The following is a 19,074-nucleotide window of genomic DNA, read 5'->3' as shown; positions in this document are numbered from 1 at the left end:
TAACTGCTTTTTCACCTCATTCTGAACAGGAAGTGTTCAGAGATCACCGAGAGGCAGAATCCTTCCGTGATTATGCAAACCATGGTAACCATGATGCATCTTCTCTCTCTCCCTCCTCCCTCTCCTCATGACAGGTGCCTGGAGATTTGAGTCAAACATCTGAAGACCAGAGTTTGTCGGATTTTGAAATGTAAGTCCACAGCGTCTGCTCCTGAGGGGCCCTTTAGAAATAGGACTCTGGTATTTGGCTTGTGTCCCAGAAGACCACAGGAAGGGACAGAAATCACTGTTTAAATCTGCGCAGGCTGATTTGGTTATTGTAGAGGTGGGGAGTTCACCCGCAGCCTGAGTCTGGCCTTCAGGTGTGTTTTATCTTCCGCCTTGGGTATTGAAAAACAATTTATTTTTTGGCTGACATTTGTGAGTTGGAAGATATTACATAAAAATGTAAATTTCTCTATTTTCTTTAAAAGAAGACTCAAATCCCTGCAAGACCGCAGTCAGCTGGAGCTCAGCAGCAGCTGCCTCCTTCTTGCAGGGCAAATGCTCTCCAGCTTACCACAGTCCCCACTTCTCCCTATTGCCTGACTCTGGCCCACCTCGCTCATTTCATTGTCTCTGTGTCTCCTGTTAGAATTTGGGTTTACAACTCCTGGGTTATTGGAAACAACAATAGTTCCGTACATTGGTCTGGTTTTTGATTGGATTTAACTCTATGTGGTGCCTCTGATGATAACCCTGGAGGAATTTAGTTGGTCTGCAGACTGGTTATTTTTGCCCAAGTTGCCTTGGTTTAGGACAGATAATCCTCTTGGGCTGGTAGAGAGCGTGGACAGAGTCCTGTGTTAAGGCCAGGTCGAACCTCCCTCCTCTCTCATTTGGTTGTGAGGGAGGAATGTCAGCCTCCCCAAGAGAAGGTGTCATCCAGGGAAAGTCTGCTTCTAGAAAGAGAGGGCAGGATGTCAGAGAATTTTGTCAGAACCAGGCTGACCTATGTTGACGTCTCAGCTGCAGGACTCGCAGTGGTGTGACCTTGGGCAAGCCACTTAACCTCACTGGGCCTGAGTTTCCTCATTCTTCAGGTGAAGTCACAATACCAGCCTTGCAAGGCTGTGGTGGCAACTAGAGTGGGACTATGAAAACTTTGGAGGGGATCAAGAGGGCACTTGGTGCCTGGTGGCTGTGGTGGAGGCGGGTGTTGGGTTGGTAGGGTGAGGAGGTCCAGGTGGGTAAGAGGTGAAGGGATAAAAGTCAACAGTGAGTTTGCCTCCGTGGGCCTGTGAGTGGGGAGTCCAGCACGAAGAGGAAGGTGGAGTGGCCACCTGATGGAGGCCAAGCGTAGGGACCAGCTGGGAAGAGAGGTGGAAGCTGTGGAGAGGATGCCAGAGACGAGTCAGTGTGAGGGGAAGGGACTCGTTATTAAAGCAAGAATTTATCCAGCACTTGCTGGGGGAGGTGCCATGTCAGGTCCTTGATGTGGGGATGAATAAGCCATAGTCCCTGCCCTCGGACAGCCTCTGCCTGGTCCAACCACATCAACTCTCCTCCAGAGATTCGCAGCCTCCTCCCACCAGTTTGCTCATCTCCGCTAAAGCCGGAAGGAAGCGCCCTTTCCTTGCTCGAGATGGAGACCAAAACCCTTCATGTAGCTCACAAAGAAGGCGCTTGCTGACCTCTGGCTTCATCCCAGCCCCGCTGTGTCCCCTCCCTGCACACCAGCCACCCTGGCCCATTCGGCTCCTCTAACTCACTTGGTCCTCGCTCCTCAGGATCATTATTGTATCGCTTTAACCTACCCTCATACAGCATTTCTCTGTGCCAGGCTTTGTTCTACCTCACTCAGTCCCTACAACAACCCTCTGACATGCTCATCTACTACAGATGACAGGTTCGAGCCAGGATTCAAACCCTGGCAGTCTTGATCTAGACTCTGAGCCCTTCACAAGCGCTAATCCCTCTGCCTGAAGCCCTTTCTCAGCCTCGACCTCCCCTCCCCAACTTGACTAGCTCTCAGCATTCCTCAAAGCCCAGCTCAAACATTGCTTCCTCAGAGAAGCAGTCCCCCGCCCCCCTCAGCCCACGGTCGCTCTCCTTAGAGCCAGTATTCTTTGGTGGCGCTGAAAACAGTGGTAATTAAATAATTCCTATGTGATAATTACAAACATACATGTACCCCACGACAGAGCTCCAAAATATACATTGTAAAAACTGGATAGAATAGAAAAATAGTTATATAACAATAGTTGGAGACTTCAATGCCCCACTTTCAGTGACGGAAAGAACAACTAGAGAGAAGATCAATAAGGAAAAGAAGACTTGAACAATGCTATAAACCAGTTATAAACACTAACACCATGGATCTAAGAGACGTACAGAACACTCCACCAAACAGTAGCAGAAGACACACACATTCTTCTCAAGCGCACATGGAACATTCTCCAGGAGGGGCCATTTATTAAGCCACAAAACAAGCCTCAGTAAATTTGAAAAGATGGAACTCATACAAAGTATCTTCTTCGACCACAGTGGAATGATTTTACGGGGATTTGTCTCTTTCCATGTTAAACTGCACACTCCATGAGGGCAGGGACCACATCTGCTTTCTTCATTGCTCCGTCTCCAGAACCTAGAGTGGTGTCCGGCACATAGTAGGTTCTCGATAAATACTTGCTTAATGCTTGAGTGAAGAAACAGAAGAATGAACAAATGCGCTAATAGCTGGGAGGGAGATGGTCGTGTAAACACTCAATTCCAATACAGTGTGGTAAATGCTCTGAACGGGAGCAACGTCTGCCCCAGTCTGGGTGACCTCACTGTAGCTGTGGGAGGCTGCTCAGCCCTCACCATCTGGAAAGGTTACGAAAACCGGAGTGTTGGTTACACTTCTGCATCTGCCACCCCCCCCCCCCCCCCCCCCCGCAAGAGAAATAAAAGGGAAGCACCCTAGGCAGCGCTAGTACAGTTTTGGAACCTTTAAAGGAGGAATGTCATTAGATAGACAAACCAATTTGGTGGCTCAGAATTGCAATTTGTACTTGGAGCCCTGAGGAAGTGATCAATAGGGCTTATTTTGCCCCATGGAGGAGGTCAGCATCTCAGCTCGGAGCTTAGAAGGAACATTGCTTCAGGAGAGAATCGTTTCTCTGTGAAAATAAAATGTGCTTTACTCTAGAGGTTGCGAGACTATTGAGTCATGGAATCTTCTGTCCTCAGTGTCTCAAACTGTGTTCCAAGCATAGGAAGCTGGCAGATTTTTATGAGCTGCTCTTAGACAGAAGGAGCGCTCTGGAAAAAGCCTTTAGCCCCGGAACACCTCTAAGTAGAAGCAGGGGCCGGAACCCCCAGCCCTTCCAGAACTGTGCGGTGTTGTTTTGATGGCTGTTACGTCTAATGTTGAAGTTTCAGCGACAGTCACCTTGTCAGCTCCGCATGATTGGAAGTGTGGTGGTGGGTGTGTATCCCGGGCGACTCATAAGTTTAAAGTCATCACATCAGGCGAAACTGTCACAGAACCCAAATAACCCTTGAAAAACCCCTGAGTAGCTGATATGAGGATTAACTGAGATAATGCAACATGAAGCATGTTGTAGGTAAATCACTCAGTAAGTGATTTTGGATTCGAATGTAAATCTTTATTAGAGCCATACACCCAGTGTTTTTGGAAAAGTTGAAAGCAGTATTTGTGCTGGCTGCCTGGCGTCCCAGCTTGTCGTTTCCTGTCTTCCCCTCCCCGACCCCAGTAGCCATGGGTATTGGTCTGTGAGCTCTTTGGTGGAGTCCAGTCTTAAAGTGGGCTCAGGGTCTAAGGTGGGGGCGCTGAGAAGGCGGGGTACTCCTCTGAGTGCTCCAGAGACCCTGTGAGCGTCACTGAACTTGACCCTCCCCAGCTTCATCAGGGGCTCCCACTTACTGTCCCCTTGTTCAGATGAGGAAACTGAGGTCCAGATGGAGCATGGGCCCAGTCCCTCAGTTAGCAAGCACCAAGGGCAGTTCTTTCTCGTTCCAGAACACAAACTTAATGTAAGTAAAACATGTGTATTTATGTGTATTTTTTTTTGCTGAGGAAGATTTGCCCTCAGCTCGCATCCATGCCAATCTTCCTCTCTTTTTTAGTATGTGGGTTGCCAGCACGGCATGGCTGCTAACAGAGCGGTGTAGGTCCAAGCCCACGAACCGGACCCAGGGTGCCAAAGTGGAGCATGCTGAACTTAACCACTAGGCCACCAGGGCTGGCCCTATGTATATATATCTTTTAAACTAAGTCCCTTAAAAACTGGAGGAACTCAGTGATGAGAGTAATCTGGTCCTTTGGCTGACCATTAAGTGCAATGAATGTTGTCATAAATTGTTTGTGCGTAGTGCCTCTTAGAGGAGAAAATAGCTTCCTCACTTTTTTTGGTAAGTTGAAATGACCAGTTTTGATTTTTCTCTTGGTCAGATCAAACCGGGCGCTGATCAACGTCTGGATCCCATCAGTGTTTCTCCGGGGCAAAGCAACGAACGCATTCCATGTGTATCAGGTAAGCGCCTGGTTCTCAGTTAGGAGAACATCACTGGGGTGGAACTGACACCCATTTGTCACAGTATGGCACTTCTGCCTCTTATTGATGGAGCGTTGTACTTCGGCAGCCACAGCCTCCCAAGGCCAGCCTTCCAGCTGCCCAGCCTCCCTGAGGGGAGAGGTGAGGGAGCAGGGTGAGTTTCTCGTGCCAGTCAGGCCTCTTAGTGTGATGCCTGCAGAATCTCAGCTCCGACTGCTTGAGCCGAAATGGGATTTGTTGGCTCGTGTTGCAACTGAGAAGTCCAGGCTTGGGTCTGGTCTCAGGCGTGACTGGACCTGTGGTGAGGAGTCTGCTGCCACCTCCCCCTTTCTCTGCGTAGGTGTCCTTTTCAGGCTGGCGCTCTCTGTGGGTTGATGCGGTGGCTCTCAGCAGCACCAGGCTCTCAGGCTGTCTGGATGGCTTCAGCCAAGTCCCGGGCATCTCTGACTGGTCTGCCTCGGATCATGCGCCCATCCCTAACCCTTAGCATTGGGGGATGGACTTCTGTGATTGGCCAGGTTCAGATCATGTGACCGCTGCTGGCACAGGGGTTGGAGTTGACCTCATCCAACCACGTGTCAGAGAGAAGAAGAGGTGGCTCCCCAAATAAAAACCAGGCAAGTCTTTTCGCGAAAGAGAGCAGCACATAGTTGACCAACCTCTACTCCTCTGCTCCAGAGCTGGCCACCCCCTGGTTGGGGACTGAGTGTTGGGGACCGTGGGACCTTGGCCTTGAAGGTGATTTTTCCTCAACAGCTGCGACCCCAGTTTCCCATCTTTTCTCTGATTTCCTGATGCCTCTTCCAGCCCGGCCTACTCATCCTCCTTTCGTCTTTCTTCTTTCTCTTCCTGTTTCTTGCCCTGGACCCTTTGGTGTTCGCTGGTGCTGGGCCTGCTTTGTTTTCCACTCTGACTCTTGGCTGCTTCCTGATTCTGCTGTCTTCTTGCATCACGACAGCTTCGTTAGGTTTTGTTCTTATTCCCCTTGAGCTCTGTGACAGCCTTGAGTTTTGTCGCCATTTTTCTTAGTGGGGAATTTCCGCCAGCAACTGGGTGTTGAAAAAACAACCCTGAACTTATAAACAGAAGCCTGGTTTGAATTTTGTGACCTTAGGTAAATCTCAGTTTCCCCATCAATAAAATGGAAATAATAATAATAATACTTACCTTGCAAAGCTGCTGTCAGGATTAGAAACATGGCGTGCCCAGTAGACACTTAGTATTCATTTCTTATCTTCCAAAATGATCACTGTGTTTGGTCTTTGATGGCAGGACTGGTGGCAGGCGTGTGTCACAGAGGAATGGGTTTGTACGATACACGCATCTTACCTAAAATCTTAGGGACCGATGAGCTAGAGTTTGGCTTGGAAGCTGCCTCCAGAAAGTCACTGCCGTTTACTTGCTCATCTGGGCGACAACAGTAGCACTTTCATAAGTGAGAGAGAATCCGAGCGTTATGATGCTCTCAGCTCTGGCTTGAAAAGAGAATTAGATATGACAGATTTCCGAATATCCTCTTCTCTTTCTTTCTCTTTTTATCCCAAACCCCCCAAAAAAAACCACCCTATTTATCTGAGTGTCCTTCCAGTTCTGCCTTGCGGTCATCAGAAAGCTGGAAGGTGTTGCCTGGAGGATGAAGAAAGTGAAGCAGACAGCTTTATTTTAGAGCGAAATTGAAGTGTGATCTCACATGAGAGCTTCCCCTGACCTTTCATTTTTGACTGTTTCCCCCCTCACCCCAGGAAGCAACTTGGCAGACTTTAGCTTCTGAAAGTCAGTTATGAAATGAGATGGACACAGCAAATATGCCATTGCCTGGGAGGTTGTTTCCACAGTGGGCACAACGGCATTCACGCTACTCTCGCTCCATCCTTCATTGTTTTCAGAGCTTTTCTAGGCACGGTCCAGCCAGTGCATGGAGGATGTGACCCGAATTCATAGAGCCTGTCATAATAAATGACATTGGATAGAAGGTGACTCAGTTAATATATTGGTACCATTGGACATTATTTTTCTTAGTTAAAGAAAATGCATTCTATCTAATTCCACAAAATAGATGATTTCTAAAGAAGCTCATGGAAAAGAATGGTGAAATAGAAAAAATAAAGCATCAGAGTCAGAGAAAATGTAAACTGAGAGAGTTTCATTAAGGAAACAGTGGAAATTATTTTCATCTGTCATGAGCTCCTACGTGGTTTGCTCTTAGTGCTTTGTGAGTTTCCTTTGGGCTTCCTGGCAGCCAGTGTGAGAATGGAAGTTGGTGATTTTGGATAATTCCATTGCTAATGAGAAGAAAATATGTCCGTTTCTCAAAGGGAGCTCTAAAGAAATTTCCACCAAAGGCTTTGGATTAAGCAATAATGAAGGATATAGTAGGTAACCCCCTATTACATCCCAAGACAAATCGCAGTCAGGTTTCATAAGATCTCCCTCAAAGGAAGCCAAGGGCATAAGCTCAAAGTGAACGTGAGTTCTTTTGGAGAGCCAGGACGAAAGGATCAGCACGTGCAATTCTCTCAATAACCTTCGTGGCCAAAAAAACGCACTGGCCACGTGTGGCCACTCAATTTTAAATTAATTAAAATGGAATAAAATTAAAAATTCAGTTCCTCTGGCACACTAGCCACATTTCAAGTGCTTAATAGCCCCGTGTTGCTAGTGGCTCCCATATTGGACAATGCACATAGAGAACATCTCCACCGTCACAGAAAGTTCTAGTGGGTAGTAATGATCTAGCACAGTCTCTCCCAGTGGCGGAAGAATGATGTGTGCACTCAGGAAGGTTTTGGAGAGACAGGCTAGACATTAAATAACAAATTCTGCAGGAAGAAGGCACTGCCTTCTCAGCTCTGTCATCGCCTGTGATTTCCTGGAGGAGAAAGTCTCTGTGTGTCGCCCCTGTGCCCTTCATGCCTCTGCTCCTTCTCTTCAGCAGAGGCAGAGGAAGGCTCAGGATCAGCGCCTCGGGCAGGCAGCGGACTTGAGTTTAATTAATGACGCTGTTTTGTTTTCACATTTGCCTTCTAGTTATGGCGCAGAATTCTGTTTTTCCATTCACCACGGTGACATACAGTCCCCTTTAAAATAAATTTAAGTAGAAAGAAAGTCAGCTTAAAGAAAAATACTGAACACACAATAGTGAAAACAGCAAGAAGCTTAGGATGGTGCTGGGTGAATGAATAATATTTGGCAAACACTGATCGGAAGGAATGGATAGATTGGGATCAAACAGTAATAATAGTTACACTAGCCGCCTCTCAGTGGTCTGTCTGCGTTACAGAAAACAGCCCCTTCAGTGCTCACACCAACCCTGTGAGGTAAGAAACTCATGTAATCCCCACTTTATAGATGAGAAGACAAAGGCACAGAGAAGCCTCTCATTCAGTAACGTGATTTTTCAGCCCAAATAGCATTTTCTGACGGGGTACCGGTTTGCAGAGATTCCATGACTGAGGGTGGAGTCCAGCTCTTTAAAATTCCAAGGGGCGCATGAGGCCGTTGCCTTCAGTCTGAAGGGTCGGCCCAGCCTGACCAAGATCTTGCCAGCGTGGACGGCCACCTGCATCCCCGAGACTGTAGGCCAGGGGCCCCCTGCAGCCGAGCCAGGAGTTTTCTGTGGAGCTGCTCAGGCTCCCTGCTCTGAATACACAGCATCTGGGCCCTGCAAATCCCAGAGGCAGGTTGAGGCGGGTCTGCTTTGTAGAATTGTTAACCTAGGTGCAGGTTTGCGGGGGCTGCTCTGGCCGTAGGCGAGTTTCAGGATGCTCCCTCAGAACCTCTCGTCTGGGCAATGTCAGGCTCCCGAGAGCCTGCCCCGAGGCTTCGAAATGAGCCTAATGCCGCAGGCACCCAGCACCCACCTGCTGCCCGTGGTTACGGTCCGCTCGGCACTTGTGCTGTGGAAGAGATCTGGAGTTCTCTTTCACACAGAGGATTCTGGGAAGCTGTGCTGTCCCCCGACAGGGCTAAATGCAGGTTATTGAACGAGGTGTGGGCCTCAGAACGCTGTGGTTGCCGCGCTGTGCTCCCGTGTCCTGAGATGGGAGCTGAGGTGTGTGCCAGCGCTCAAAGGAAGAAATGGTAACAAAAGTCAAAGTGATGTCCAGAACCTTCCCAATTTCGGTTTTTTGTCCATGAATGTTTCTTATACTTCTGGCCCCTGCTAATGCTTGGCTGTCAGCAGACACTAGCCAAAGGCAAAATAATTAAACGGCAACAAATAAAGTGGGGAAAAAAAACCCACAACTCAATCCACTAACTGGTCGTGCTTCATTTTTCTCTCTGTTAATACACAGCAGTGTTTGTGGGTTTGATTTTCTGTCACTTCCACATGACATAGTTAAATTTGCTGTTAATCAATTGGTTCCTGGTTTATATCTTTGCAAATGTTTGATCTTATTCCCCAAATACCCAGACTTCCAAACAAGTTTGAGGTCCACCATCTTACTCTCCTACTGTGTTGTTTATAAAGGTATGTTAGATCTTAAAACAACCTACTTTTTTTTTTCTTAAGCAAATAGTACAGCCAGTCAGTTGGTATGAAATACTACATCAATACACTTATTTTCTGAGCCTTAGGTCTCTCCCTTTGAAAAGTACTGTGACGGTAAGTACAGCTGGAATCAGCCCTCTACGTGGGATTAATTTCAGCCTTTGAATTTAGCCACCAGAAACACTGGCTTCCGTGCAATGTTCCATTTGCACAGCATAACTAATTAGGTCTCCTCAGTAAAGAAGGCTGCTGTGTTTCAGCAAGGAATTTTCCTTCTGGAATAAGTCCCCTTTCCTAGAGGCCACAGGCTGTGGCTTAGAGGAAGGGTGCTGCCCCAGGAAGACTCGTGCAGAATTTGAGGTCCCCTCCCCAAAGGAAATCTTGTCGCCCTTGCGGCAGTTATTTTCAAGGTTTATTCTGGTGGAGCATATTTGTACGTGTGACTCAGGGAAAACCCGTTACGTGTCCTGTGAATAATGGATCACAGAGTCTAGGTGGGCTGCATGGGGCTGCGGGTGGTTTGGAGGCTTCTCAGCTCTTCCTTTTCATCCTCTTTCCTAAGATGGCTTACCCCTCGGGCTCTCCAGTGTTCTTTCACCTGCAGCTCTGTCTTTATGCTTGCTTAGTGTGTAGCTATGCGGAGAGAGAGGAATTCATTAAGTAGAGAAGGATGGAATGCTTGAGCCAAGTGCAGAAGTGGGAAGGGCAGCTGCAACCGCGGTGAGCTCTAGGAAGGCCCTACCCTAGCAGGTACTGTTTCAGATTGGGGGGAAGCAAGGACGAGTTGTAGGGCTGGCGGCTCTCTTTTATTCATGTCTGGTCCTTCCACCAGACACAACAGGCCACCCCTGTTGTGTCCAGGCGGGCGGCAGAGGCAGCTGTGGACTGTTTGATGTTTGATTTTCATTCCAGCCAGTGTTGGCTTCTGTGCTGCATGCTAAGCGAAACCCTGGGAGCATTTGCTTTTGTTTTTGCTCTCTCCTTCCTCGAGAACTTTCCATCCCACAAAGTCAAGCACCTCTGCACCTCTGAGGATTACAGCACATTAACCTCCAGCTGTTCTTGGGTTGCTCAAGGCTTCTGGGAGAGCCTGATGTAGGCAAAAACAAAAGGCAGAAAATAAAAAAGCTCGTTTCCCTCCCGTCGGACGTGCGTGTCACTATTACTCTCTGTTGCTGCATTTATCTTCCCAAACAGGAAGAACTTTTTTTTTTTCCCTCTCACAGTCTAATTCCTTTATTCATCCCAGAGCTGTTTATTGAAGGCCTACTAAATGCCAGGTGTGTGCTAAACCCTGCAGAGCCGGAGGTGAGCACAACCGGACCTGGCAGTCTAGTGGGGGAGACAGAGGCTGTCAAGGAAACATGGTCCTGTGATAACGGCTGGAGAGAGGTGCGGCTGGGAGGCTGGAACGCCACTTGCCCTGCAGAGTGACAACATATGATGATGGGTAAAGTGTTCAGCACGGTGCCTGGCACACAGCTGCTGTGCGAATACTGCCCTTAGTGACGCAAGAAGCGCTCGACTTGTGATCAGCAGTTAAATCTGGAAGTAAACGTAAATACAATTTCCCCGCTTCATTGAAGGTCTTTCTGCACGTTCGTGTGTTCAGAAAGCCTGCCTTCAGCATCTACTGGATCAAGGCCTGCACTTCAGCTGCCTTGGGGGCTGCAAGGAGCAAGATTCCTTTGTCCTCAAGGTGTCTGGGTCTGGTGAGGGGGTGGGACCCCATTCAAGCAACTGACATGCAAGGCCGTGGAGGCTCTGTGCCGAGGGGCACGCTCTCCCCACGGGGAGTCCAGTGCGCAGAACATAAAATCTGGTGTCAGAGTTAACTTTCCAGATGAGACTCCCTGAAGCCTGAAGGAGTTCATACCCAGGCCCCGGTACATTATAGCTGTGGCAGTGGGGGCTGGTATAGTTGGCACTGGAGGTAATCTTGTTTTGAATGTAAGTACTGTTGTTACTTACCAAGCGGTGAATTGCACCAGTGGCATTGTTCGCCAGCCTCTCCAGGGTGCCTGCGCGTGATCCCATGGCACCGCCACCCTCTCTGCCTCCCGGGAGAGTTTTCCCAGAGTGACATTTATGTATCTCTATACCAAGGTTTCTCCACTGCAGCACAACTGGCATTTTGGGTCAGATAATTCTTTGTTGTGGGGGCTCACCTGTGCATTGTAGGATGTTGAGCAGCATTCCTGGTCTCTACCCGGTAGCACCCACGCCCTCTCCTCGATTGTGCAACCCAAGATGTCTCCGAGCATTGCCAGATATCCCTGGGGACATAACTGCTCCGGGTTGAGCATTACCTCTCTGCGGGCATCCCTTGAATGCTCTTAGGGTTTTGTTTGGACGTGAATGGGACCATATGATACATGCCTTTATCCTCAGTACAGAGACCTCTCTCTCCCTTACTCTCTTAAGCTGCAGTGTTCCCTCGTATGCGGGAACCGCTCCTTATGTAACTATTCTGATGATGGCTATTTAGGTTGTTTTCATTTCCTGGCCATTGCAAACAAAGCTGCCAGATTGTCCTTGTATAGACCTCTTTATACACGTTGTGGGTATTTCTTTGGGATAAATAGCTAGAAGTGGATTTGCTGAGGTCAAGAGTATATACATTTTTTCATTTTAATAGGTCCAACCAAATTGCTCTCCCAAAAGACAATCAATTTTCAATCGCATCACCAAGGTAAAAGAATACTTTGTCCCCATGTCCTTGTCAACATTGGGTATTAGCAATCTTTTACATGTTACCCTTCTGATAGAGGAAAAAAATTACATTTTGTTGATGTTTGAACTTGCATTTTCCATATTATTTGTGAGGTTGAGCAAACGTCTATGCTGTAATTTGCCATTTATGTTTTCTTTTTTTGGTGAATTGCCTGTTTGTGTCCTTCCTCCGTTGTTCTGTGGTATTGTTCAGCACTCTCCTATCTGTTTGTAAGTGTCCTTTGCATAGTAACCTTTGCACTGCAGTTTCTTGCTTGTCTGTTAACGTTGAGAGTTACTGAGCGTTCGTTCCTTTGTCTCCTGGCCTCCACACCTTGGGAAGCTGGGAGCTTCTTGGTTGATCTGCTGAAGTACTCTGCCTTATTTCATTGCATTGTTGCAACAGCCCTGAGATCTTGTAGGCCTTCTTTCCATTTTAGAGGGAAAAAGAGATGCTTAGAATGGTTAGTAACTTGTCCAAGGTCACACAGCTCAAACGGGCGAGAGCCAGACTCACTGCGGGTCCCCCACCCCAAGACTGGGGTTTTCGCCTGGACTCCCAGCCGCCTCCAGAGGAGAGAATGGAGACCAGTGGGTGAAAGTTGGCGAGAAGTGTGTTTTGGCTCATCTGTTGATATCTCCGACCATCTGTTGAGTTGTGTGTCTATCCAGCCATCCTGCGGTGGGCCAGGTGCTGGGGATATGGTTGTAAATGATAGAGACACAGTCTTGATCATCGACTACTTGATGTAAGAAAGATGGAACATGGAGGGCTGTTCAAAGGCAGGGTGGTCTTATCAGGTACTAACCTTGACCCCCAGCCACATTTGACTCCTGTCCCTTGCGGGAGAGACCAGATGATCTCTGAGGCCTCTTTCTAAGTTTATAAGTTTGTGAAAACTTTGCTGACTCTCAGATCTTCTTGGTCTATGTGGGCAAACAGGAGCCTTAGCCCATTTCTGTCATTGCTCATTTTACTGTCACGGCGTGAAAAGTGGATACACAGGTACCCATCTGTCTTGAGGCAGACCCAACTGCAGGGAGCACCAATATGCTGACTGACCCCAAGCCTTATACTTTGCAGAGGGAGCTCCCTCTGGGCTCTTTGCAGCCGGCAGAGTTAGGGCCACAGACTAAAGACTTGCTCCTAAACCAGGGGGCCCCAGACCGGGGGGTCTGCCACAGCTGCTCCTTCCATGATGGCTCAGCAAAGTCAGAGGCCTAGGTTCTCGCCGAGGTTCTCGCGCAGTCAGCATGGCCATGGCTGCCCCGTTTGTATCCCCAGCCTGGACCTGGCCCCTGCAGTCTAGACCCGGGCCCACGGCAGTACCTCGTGCAGGCTATGACCTGCAACTCCTAAGGTGCCGTTCCCCCAGACACCACTGCTTACCCAGTGGAAGTTCAGCTCCATGAAGGCACAGCTGTGTGTCATTTCGTTCACTGCTGTATTCCCAGTGCCCAGAACAGGGGAGGCAAGCTCATTACATATTTGATGACTGACTGACTGACTGAATGAACCATTCTAGTGGAAGGTCCCTGGTCTGCCATCTTGATTCCTACTCTTAACTCCACTCCTCCAACTCATCAGAGCTCCTGCTTTGGGTTTGTTGCGAAGCTCTTCCCTAAGCTCCCGGGTCCTCCTGGATCCTTCTGCTTGTCATGCAGGCTCAGCGCTGCCTCAGTTTCCTCACTCATTCAAACGACGTTCCTCATTGCTTGTAACCATCCCGGCGCTGGCTCGGGGTTTCACCTGCCCCGGGTACTGCGCTGTCTTATGGTACAGCAGTGCTGTAGCTTCCCTGGAGTTCGGTGGTCAACGGTGGCCTGGATCTCCAGCTTTAATCCCCAAACTTTCCCACATTCACCTTTATACACTCCGGGCCCCCGTCCCAGCACCTGCTCCAGCAGGACGGCCTTTATGAAGGCCAGACCATAAGGATTCAGTGAGCTCCTCCATGAGTCTGGCACCGTGCTGGGTCCTGGGGGCACCTCAGCGGACGTTACAGACATGATCCACGCCCCACATTGGAGCTGGCAGTCTTATCAGAGGAGAGACTTTAAACATGTTAATATGCAAATAATATTCAGATAAATACATGGTTACAAACTGTGTCTGTTCTATGAAGAGATACTAAGCAGGGTTCCAGAGGTTATGAGAAGGGGCCCAGTTCCAGTGGTGGGTAAGAAAGGGGTTCTTTGAGGACATGTCATTCCTGAAAATGATTCAGATTTGACTAAGTAAACAGAAGAGGAGCGTTGCAGGCAGAGGGAATGGAGGGCGTGTACAGAGCCCCGAGGTAGGAAAGAGCTTCGTGCACTAGAGAAACCAGGAGGCCGGTGTGGCTGGGGTGGAGCGGGGGTGGGAAAAGCAGGAGAGAGCTCAGGGCGCTGCAGCCAGGTGCATCCTTCAGGCCTTTTAGGGGAGCCTGTCTGCCTGCCCACCTACCCACTGAATCACTATTGTGGGAGTCCAGGTGAGAAAGAACGGTGGTTTGCTCACCCGAAGTGGCCCTGGAGGGGAGAGCAGGTGATGCATCTGAGGTGTAAGTCTATCAGGACTTGTGGGTACCCGAGATGGTGATTCAGATGTGGACTCCAGATCGATCCAAGTTTAAGTCCCAGATCTGCCACTTAGTTCCTAGTTGGATGACCTTTTATGACAGAATCTCTGTTCTGTCAAGGTCACAATTTTCTCACTGTAAACTGGGGCTGCTACTTCCTTCATAGGCTTCCTGTGAACATTGAATGAAAGCACATCTCTAAAGCTCTGAGCACGGTGCCTGGGCCACTCGGTGGACGGAGAAGACCCTGGGAATGCAGCCACTGTCATCATTTGCTCAACCAAACAAACATGTGCCTCCTTGGGCACACATGTGTGCGCAAGAGTTAAAAGACATGTGTGATGTGAGTCTCACACCCACACGTATGCACTCATAGACAGCTGTCCACAGCCTTAGAAATCTGTTCCTCTCCCGCAGGGAACCGGAGCCCATGTTACCCGATCCTTCATGCCGGTTGATTTTGTGCTCAGACACAGTGCCTGCCCGCCCCACCCCTCCCCTGCTGTGGGTTCAGTTGAGACGAGAAGACCTGAACTGGGTGATGCTGGGCTGCAGTTTCCTCATCTGATGCTGGTGATGCTGCTCACCCGCTCTGTTCCCCCCGAGATGGAAGGGAGGCAGGATATAGAAACAGTTTGTGAGCGCTTAGGCAGATGCTCAGGTGTCAGCTATTATGATGAATGTTTGGCCAAGGCCTGTGGCACAAGAATAATTATTTTATTTCTGTGTTTAAAAAACCCACTCTGTGGCGTTGGTGAGTAGGTGCCTCTCCGATCTTGGTGAGCTCTCTGACGGCCTTCAGAACTTGAATTGTGCTGGTGTCGGCAGGGCTTTTGCATCCCCTTCGTAAGCGTTCCTCTGAACTGATGCACTTATACCATCAGGGCTGTTGTAGAGGGTTCTTTCCCCTCCGAGCTGGGCTTTGAGAAGGCTTGGTCTCATAATGAATAGAAAGGGTGGGGCTGGTGCTTTAAGCTTTGGATCTTTTTTCCAACCCCTTCCAGATTCAGAAAAGCATTTTGAGTGCAACCTTTAAAGGTTATCTCCTTGTGCCGCCGGCAGACTCATCCTAGAGACTGTGAATTCCAGCTCCTTGCCAGACTTGCCGACAGAGTGAAATGCTGTCAGACTGCTCTGGCTGTCTAGAGCGGAGGGAGCAGCTCAGGTTGGCGGCCGTGTGGAGGCTGCTTTCCAGGGGCCGATGGAGAGGAGGACGTGAAAAATGTGGAGTGTGCTGACTGAGGCCTCAGGAAGTCTCAAAGGACGGCATGGTGACTGTCACAGGCGCAGTGGAGCTGGGGAGGGGGTCTCGCCTCCGGGGTGCCATGCTCCTGTCCGCCGTGGCTCAGCCGACAGCAGGCAGGTGAGAGCAGAGAGCCAGGGCGGACTGAGGGAAACAAGTTCTAACACCCCGGTTACCAGAAGCCTTGGAAAGGGAAATAAGCTGCGTTTTGCAGCATGTGATTTAGAGGAAGCTACATGCGGGACTGTGGAGGTCTCTCAGTTGTGTAACAAAGTTGGCCCCAACCCTGCCCGTTTTTGCATGAATCTATGTATGAAGAAAGGACGTGGGAAACGGATATACCAGGCTCCTGTGAATAGTAAGCACTGATATTTATAGAGCCTTTCATATACGTGGTTCCGATTCCTGCCACCACCCCGTGAGGGGGAGGTATATTCATCTGTTTACAGATGGGTAAACTGAAGTCAGAGAGGTGCAGTGCCCTGCCCAAGGTAACACAGCTAGTGAGAAGCAGGGATGAGCTGCAAACTTAGGTTTAGATGACTTTCCAGCTCTGTTCTTAAACAGAAAAGTTCGGCCTCTTTTTTTTTTTTTTTTTTTGAGGACGATTTAGCCCTGAGCTAACTACTGCCAATCCTCCTCTTTTTCCTGAGGAAGACTGTTCCTGAGCTCACATCCGTGCCCATCTTCCTCTTCTTTATACGTGGGACGCCTACCACAGCATGGCTTGCCAAGCAGTGCCATGTCCGCACCCGGGATCCGAACCGGCGAACCCCGGGCTGCCGAGAAGTGGAGCGTGTGCACTTAAGTGCTGCGCCACCGGGCCGGCCCCTCGGTATCTTTGTTAACTGAGTTTCCCTGAGAGTGAAAGGAGAGAGAACGTGACGGTGGTGGTGCTGGATGGGAATGAGGAGGATGGTGATCGTAGACGGGGATGGGCATGGTTGATGGAGATGGTTGATGATGGCGGCAGCTGTGAGCGCTTTCCGTGTGCTGGACATTGCGCCAAGTTCTCTCTCTGTTTTATCTCCTTAAACTCACACAACACTCTGGTGGGGAAGTTCTGATTATGGCTGCAGGAATAAGAAAAGGTCCACGTTTTCTTTGAATCCTCCGTCTGTGTTAAGGGAAGTCATATCAAGAAGGATCCAGGAATCTTTTCCCTGTTGAGAGATAACTTTCTACACATTACAGCTGGTTTTCAAGTATGCAGGGTCAAGGGCCTCGCAGAGCCTGGGGAACTGAAAGCCCCATTTAATCCCCGGGCCTCCCTTGCGACCTTGGTTTGTCCTCTCTCGCCGACTAGACCTCTGCCTGGACCTTCTAAAATGGCAAAGGAGGCCACTTTGAATCTCCAGCCCCTTGGCTTTAGCAGTAGCACCATCACTGTGGACTTCTAGCTCTTTTCATGAAAAATAGAGGTCGTGGCTGGCTTGGCTTCTGTCTGTCTGTTTTTTAGACAGCTTGGCCTTTGGAGTCTTGGGGGTGAGCATGCAAAGCCCACCTCTGTTATTTACCAGCAGTGTGTATTTACCAGATGTGTTCCTCATCTGTAACCTGGAGCTCCTGACCACTCATGTCTGGGGTCGGCTTGAGAGTTAAGTGAGATATGAAAGGAAAGTGCCAAGCACAGCCCCTGGCAGGTGGTAGATGCTTAATAGACATATGTCTCTTCCTTAATAGACATGCATCTTGTCAGACTGCAGCGCTTACCTTTAATTTGTTTATGTGCTTGCTTGTTGATTGTCTGTCTCTCACACTTTCTCCGCAGGCGCTGTCTTATTTTTCTGCTGTATCCTGGCGCCAGGCCAGTGTTGATAAATATTTATTAAATGAATGAACAGGCAAACATACGTATACATGCAGTGGGGAAAAAAATATTTGCACGAAGACTCAAGGCCTGTGGGCCAAAGATGAAGCTACTGAGGTGGGCAAGGGCCTCGTGACCGGGCCGTTCATGCTTTTCACTGGAGGATGGGAGCTTCATGAAGGGAAGTTCTCAGATGGTCTTTGACCTGGTTGGTCAGAGAGAAGCAGGACCATAGGTGGCCTCTCTCTGCACGTGTCGCAGTTAGAGCCTCACAGTGTGACTGAAAGACTCACTTTTATACGCGCGACACGGACATTTCAGGTTCCAGAGGCCAATTTCTGTTTCCTTGTGGCCGTGCAGTGACTTCCTCTTGTCCACCTCTGTCAGAAGTAAAAGGAAGAGCCCCTCAAAGCGGAGTGTGGGGGTCAGGGTGTGGGTACCGCCAGGGCTGGAGGCCCCGGCCAGGCAGCCCCTCATCAGCTTGTCTTCTCCACCGTGTTTTGTTCCACCATTTTGCTTCAGGGGGAGGAGTTGGCTTGTTTTTTTCTGCCAGTGCATAATTTATAAAGAAAACTGAAGAGAGAATTGAGTTGTGAATGATTTCATCTCTCAAGTGTGCTGATAACATGAAGACAATAATATTCTGTCTTAGGACCCCTCTCCAGGCAGTTAGAATCTTGGTAAGCAGCCCATTTTGAGAGCCAGACTTCTGGTACCTGCAAATTATTACTAATTACATCTGAATATCTTTATTGGCAATAAGCGGCCGGAATCATATAAGAACCTAGGGGCTTAATTTCATGTGAAATATGCAGTAAGCAGGAATCGGCAAATTATTTAACTTGATTGTTGAAACAGACCTTGGATTTGGGAGTGGAGTGCTATCTTTGGGCGTTCTTGTAACACCCACTCCCTCCCTCCCTCCCTGCCTTTCTCCTTCCCTCTTCTGTTATGGATCAAGCACTGTGTTAAAGGTTGGGTTACAGTAACGAGAAAGTGTAGACCAGGTTCTTGTCATCGTGGAGTTATAGTCTAGTGAGGGAAAAACAATATTAATAAACCATGTAAATAAGTGCAAAATAATAACCATGACATGCCCATCCACAGAAGGTTGGATAAAGTGTGGTGTATTCACACAGCAGAGCGCTGGACAGCAAGGAGAATGAAGATCTGTCACTGTGTACTCCAGTGTGGATGAATGTCACAAACGGGGTTGAATGAGAGAAGCTAGGTGCACAGACAACACAACTCACCAGGTGATTGCACTTATCTAAAAACAAAAGCAGCTAAGACGAATCCGTGCTGTTGGAGATGCTGATGGTGGTTAACAGGACAACACGCTTGGTCACTGTGCCGTCATCAAGTTCCCCCTGACCACAGAGTCAGCCATGAAGGTAGAGACTGCAACACACTGTGTTTGTTGTGGATGTCAGGGCCAACAGCACCAGAACAAACAGGCGGTGAAGGAGCTTTGTGACATTGACGTAGACAACGTCAACACTCTGATCAGACTGATGGAGAGAGAAGGCGTATGTTCGACTGTTCCTGACTACGATGCCTTGGATTTTGCCAAGAAAATTGGGATCATCTAAACTGAGTCCAGCTGGCTAAGACTGAAAATAAGTGTTTTTACCATTAAAACAAACAAAACAGGAAAGAAACAGTCCTCTGGGGGCCTGGTGGTGAGGTATGGCTGATGTGGGCCACCTAGGTTA

At 48.9% G+C, this 19,074-nt stretch overlaps 1 protein-coding gene across 15 annotated transcripts in view; it reads left to right on the top strand.

Annotated features, from left to right (window-relative positions):
- SNX29 (sorting nexin 29) overlaps nt 1–19,074 on the top strand; it is a 577,711-nt gene that overhangs the window by 349,194 nt on the left and 209,443 nt on the right. For all 15 annotated transcript variants that reach the window (XM_070484912.1, XM_070484908.1, XM_070484911.1 and 12 more), the window contains 2 exons: nt 135–190; nt 4,439–4,520. In XM_070484912.1, the coding sequence (XP_070341013.1) occupies nt 135–190; nt 4,439–4,520 (138 nt within the window). The remainder of the gene's footprint in view (nt 1–134; nt 191–4,438; nt 4,521–19,074) is intronic.

The sequence above is a fragment of the Equus asinus genome, chromosome 14 (genome assembly GCF_041296235.1).
Source record: "Equus asinus isolate D_3611 breed Donkey chromosome 14, EquAss-T2T_v2, whole genome shotgun sequence".
NCBI lineage: Eukaryota > Metazoa > Chordata > Mammalia > Perissodactyla > Equidae > Equus > Equus asinus.
This window is presented reverse-complemented; position numbering and strand designations above follow the sequence as displayed.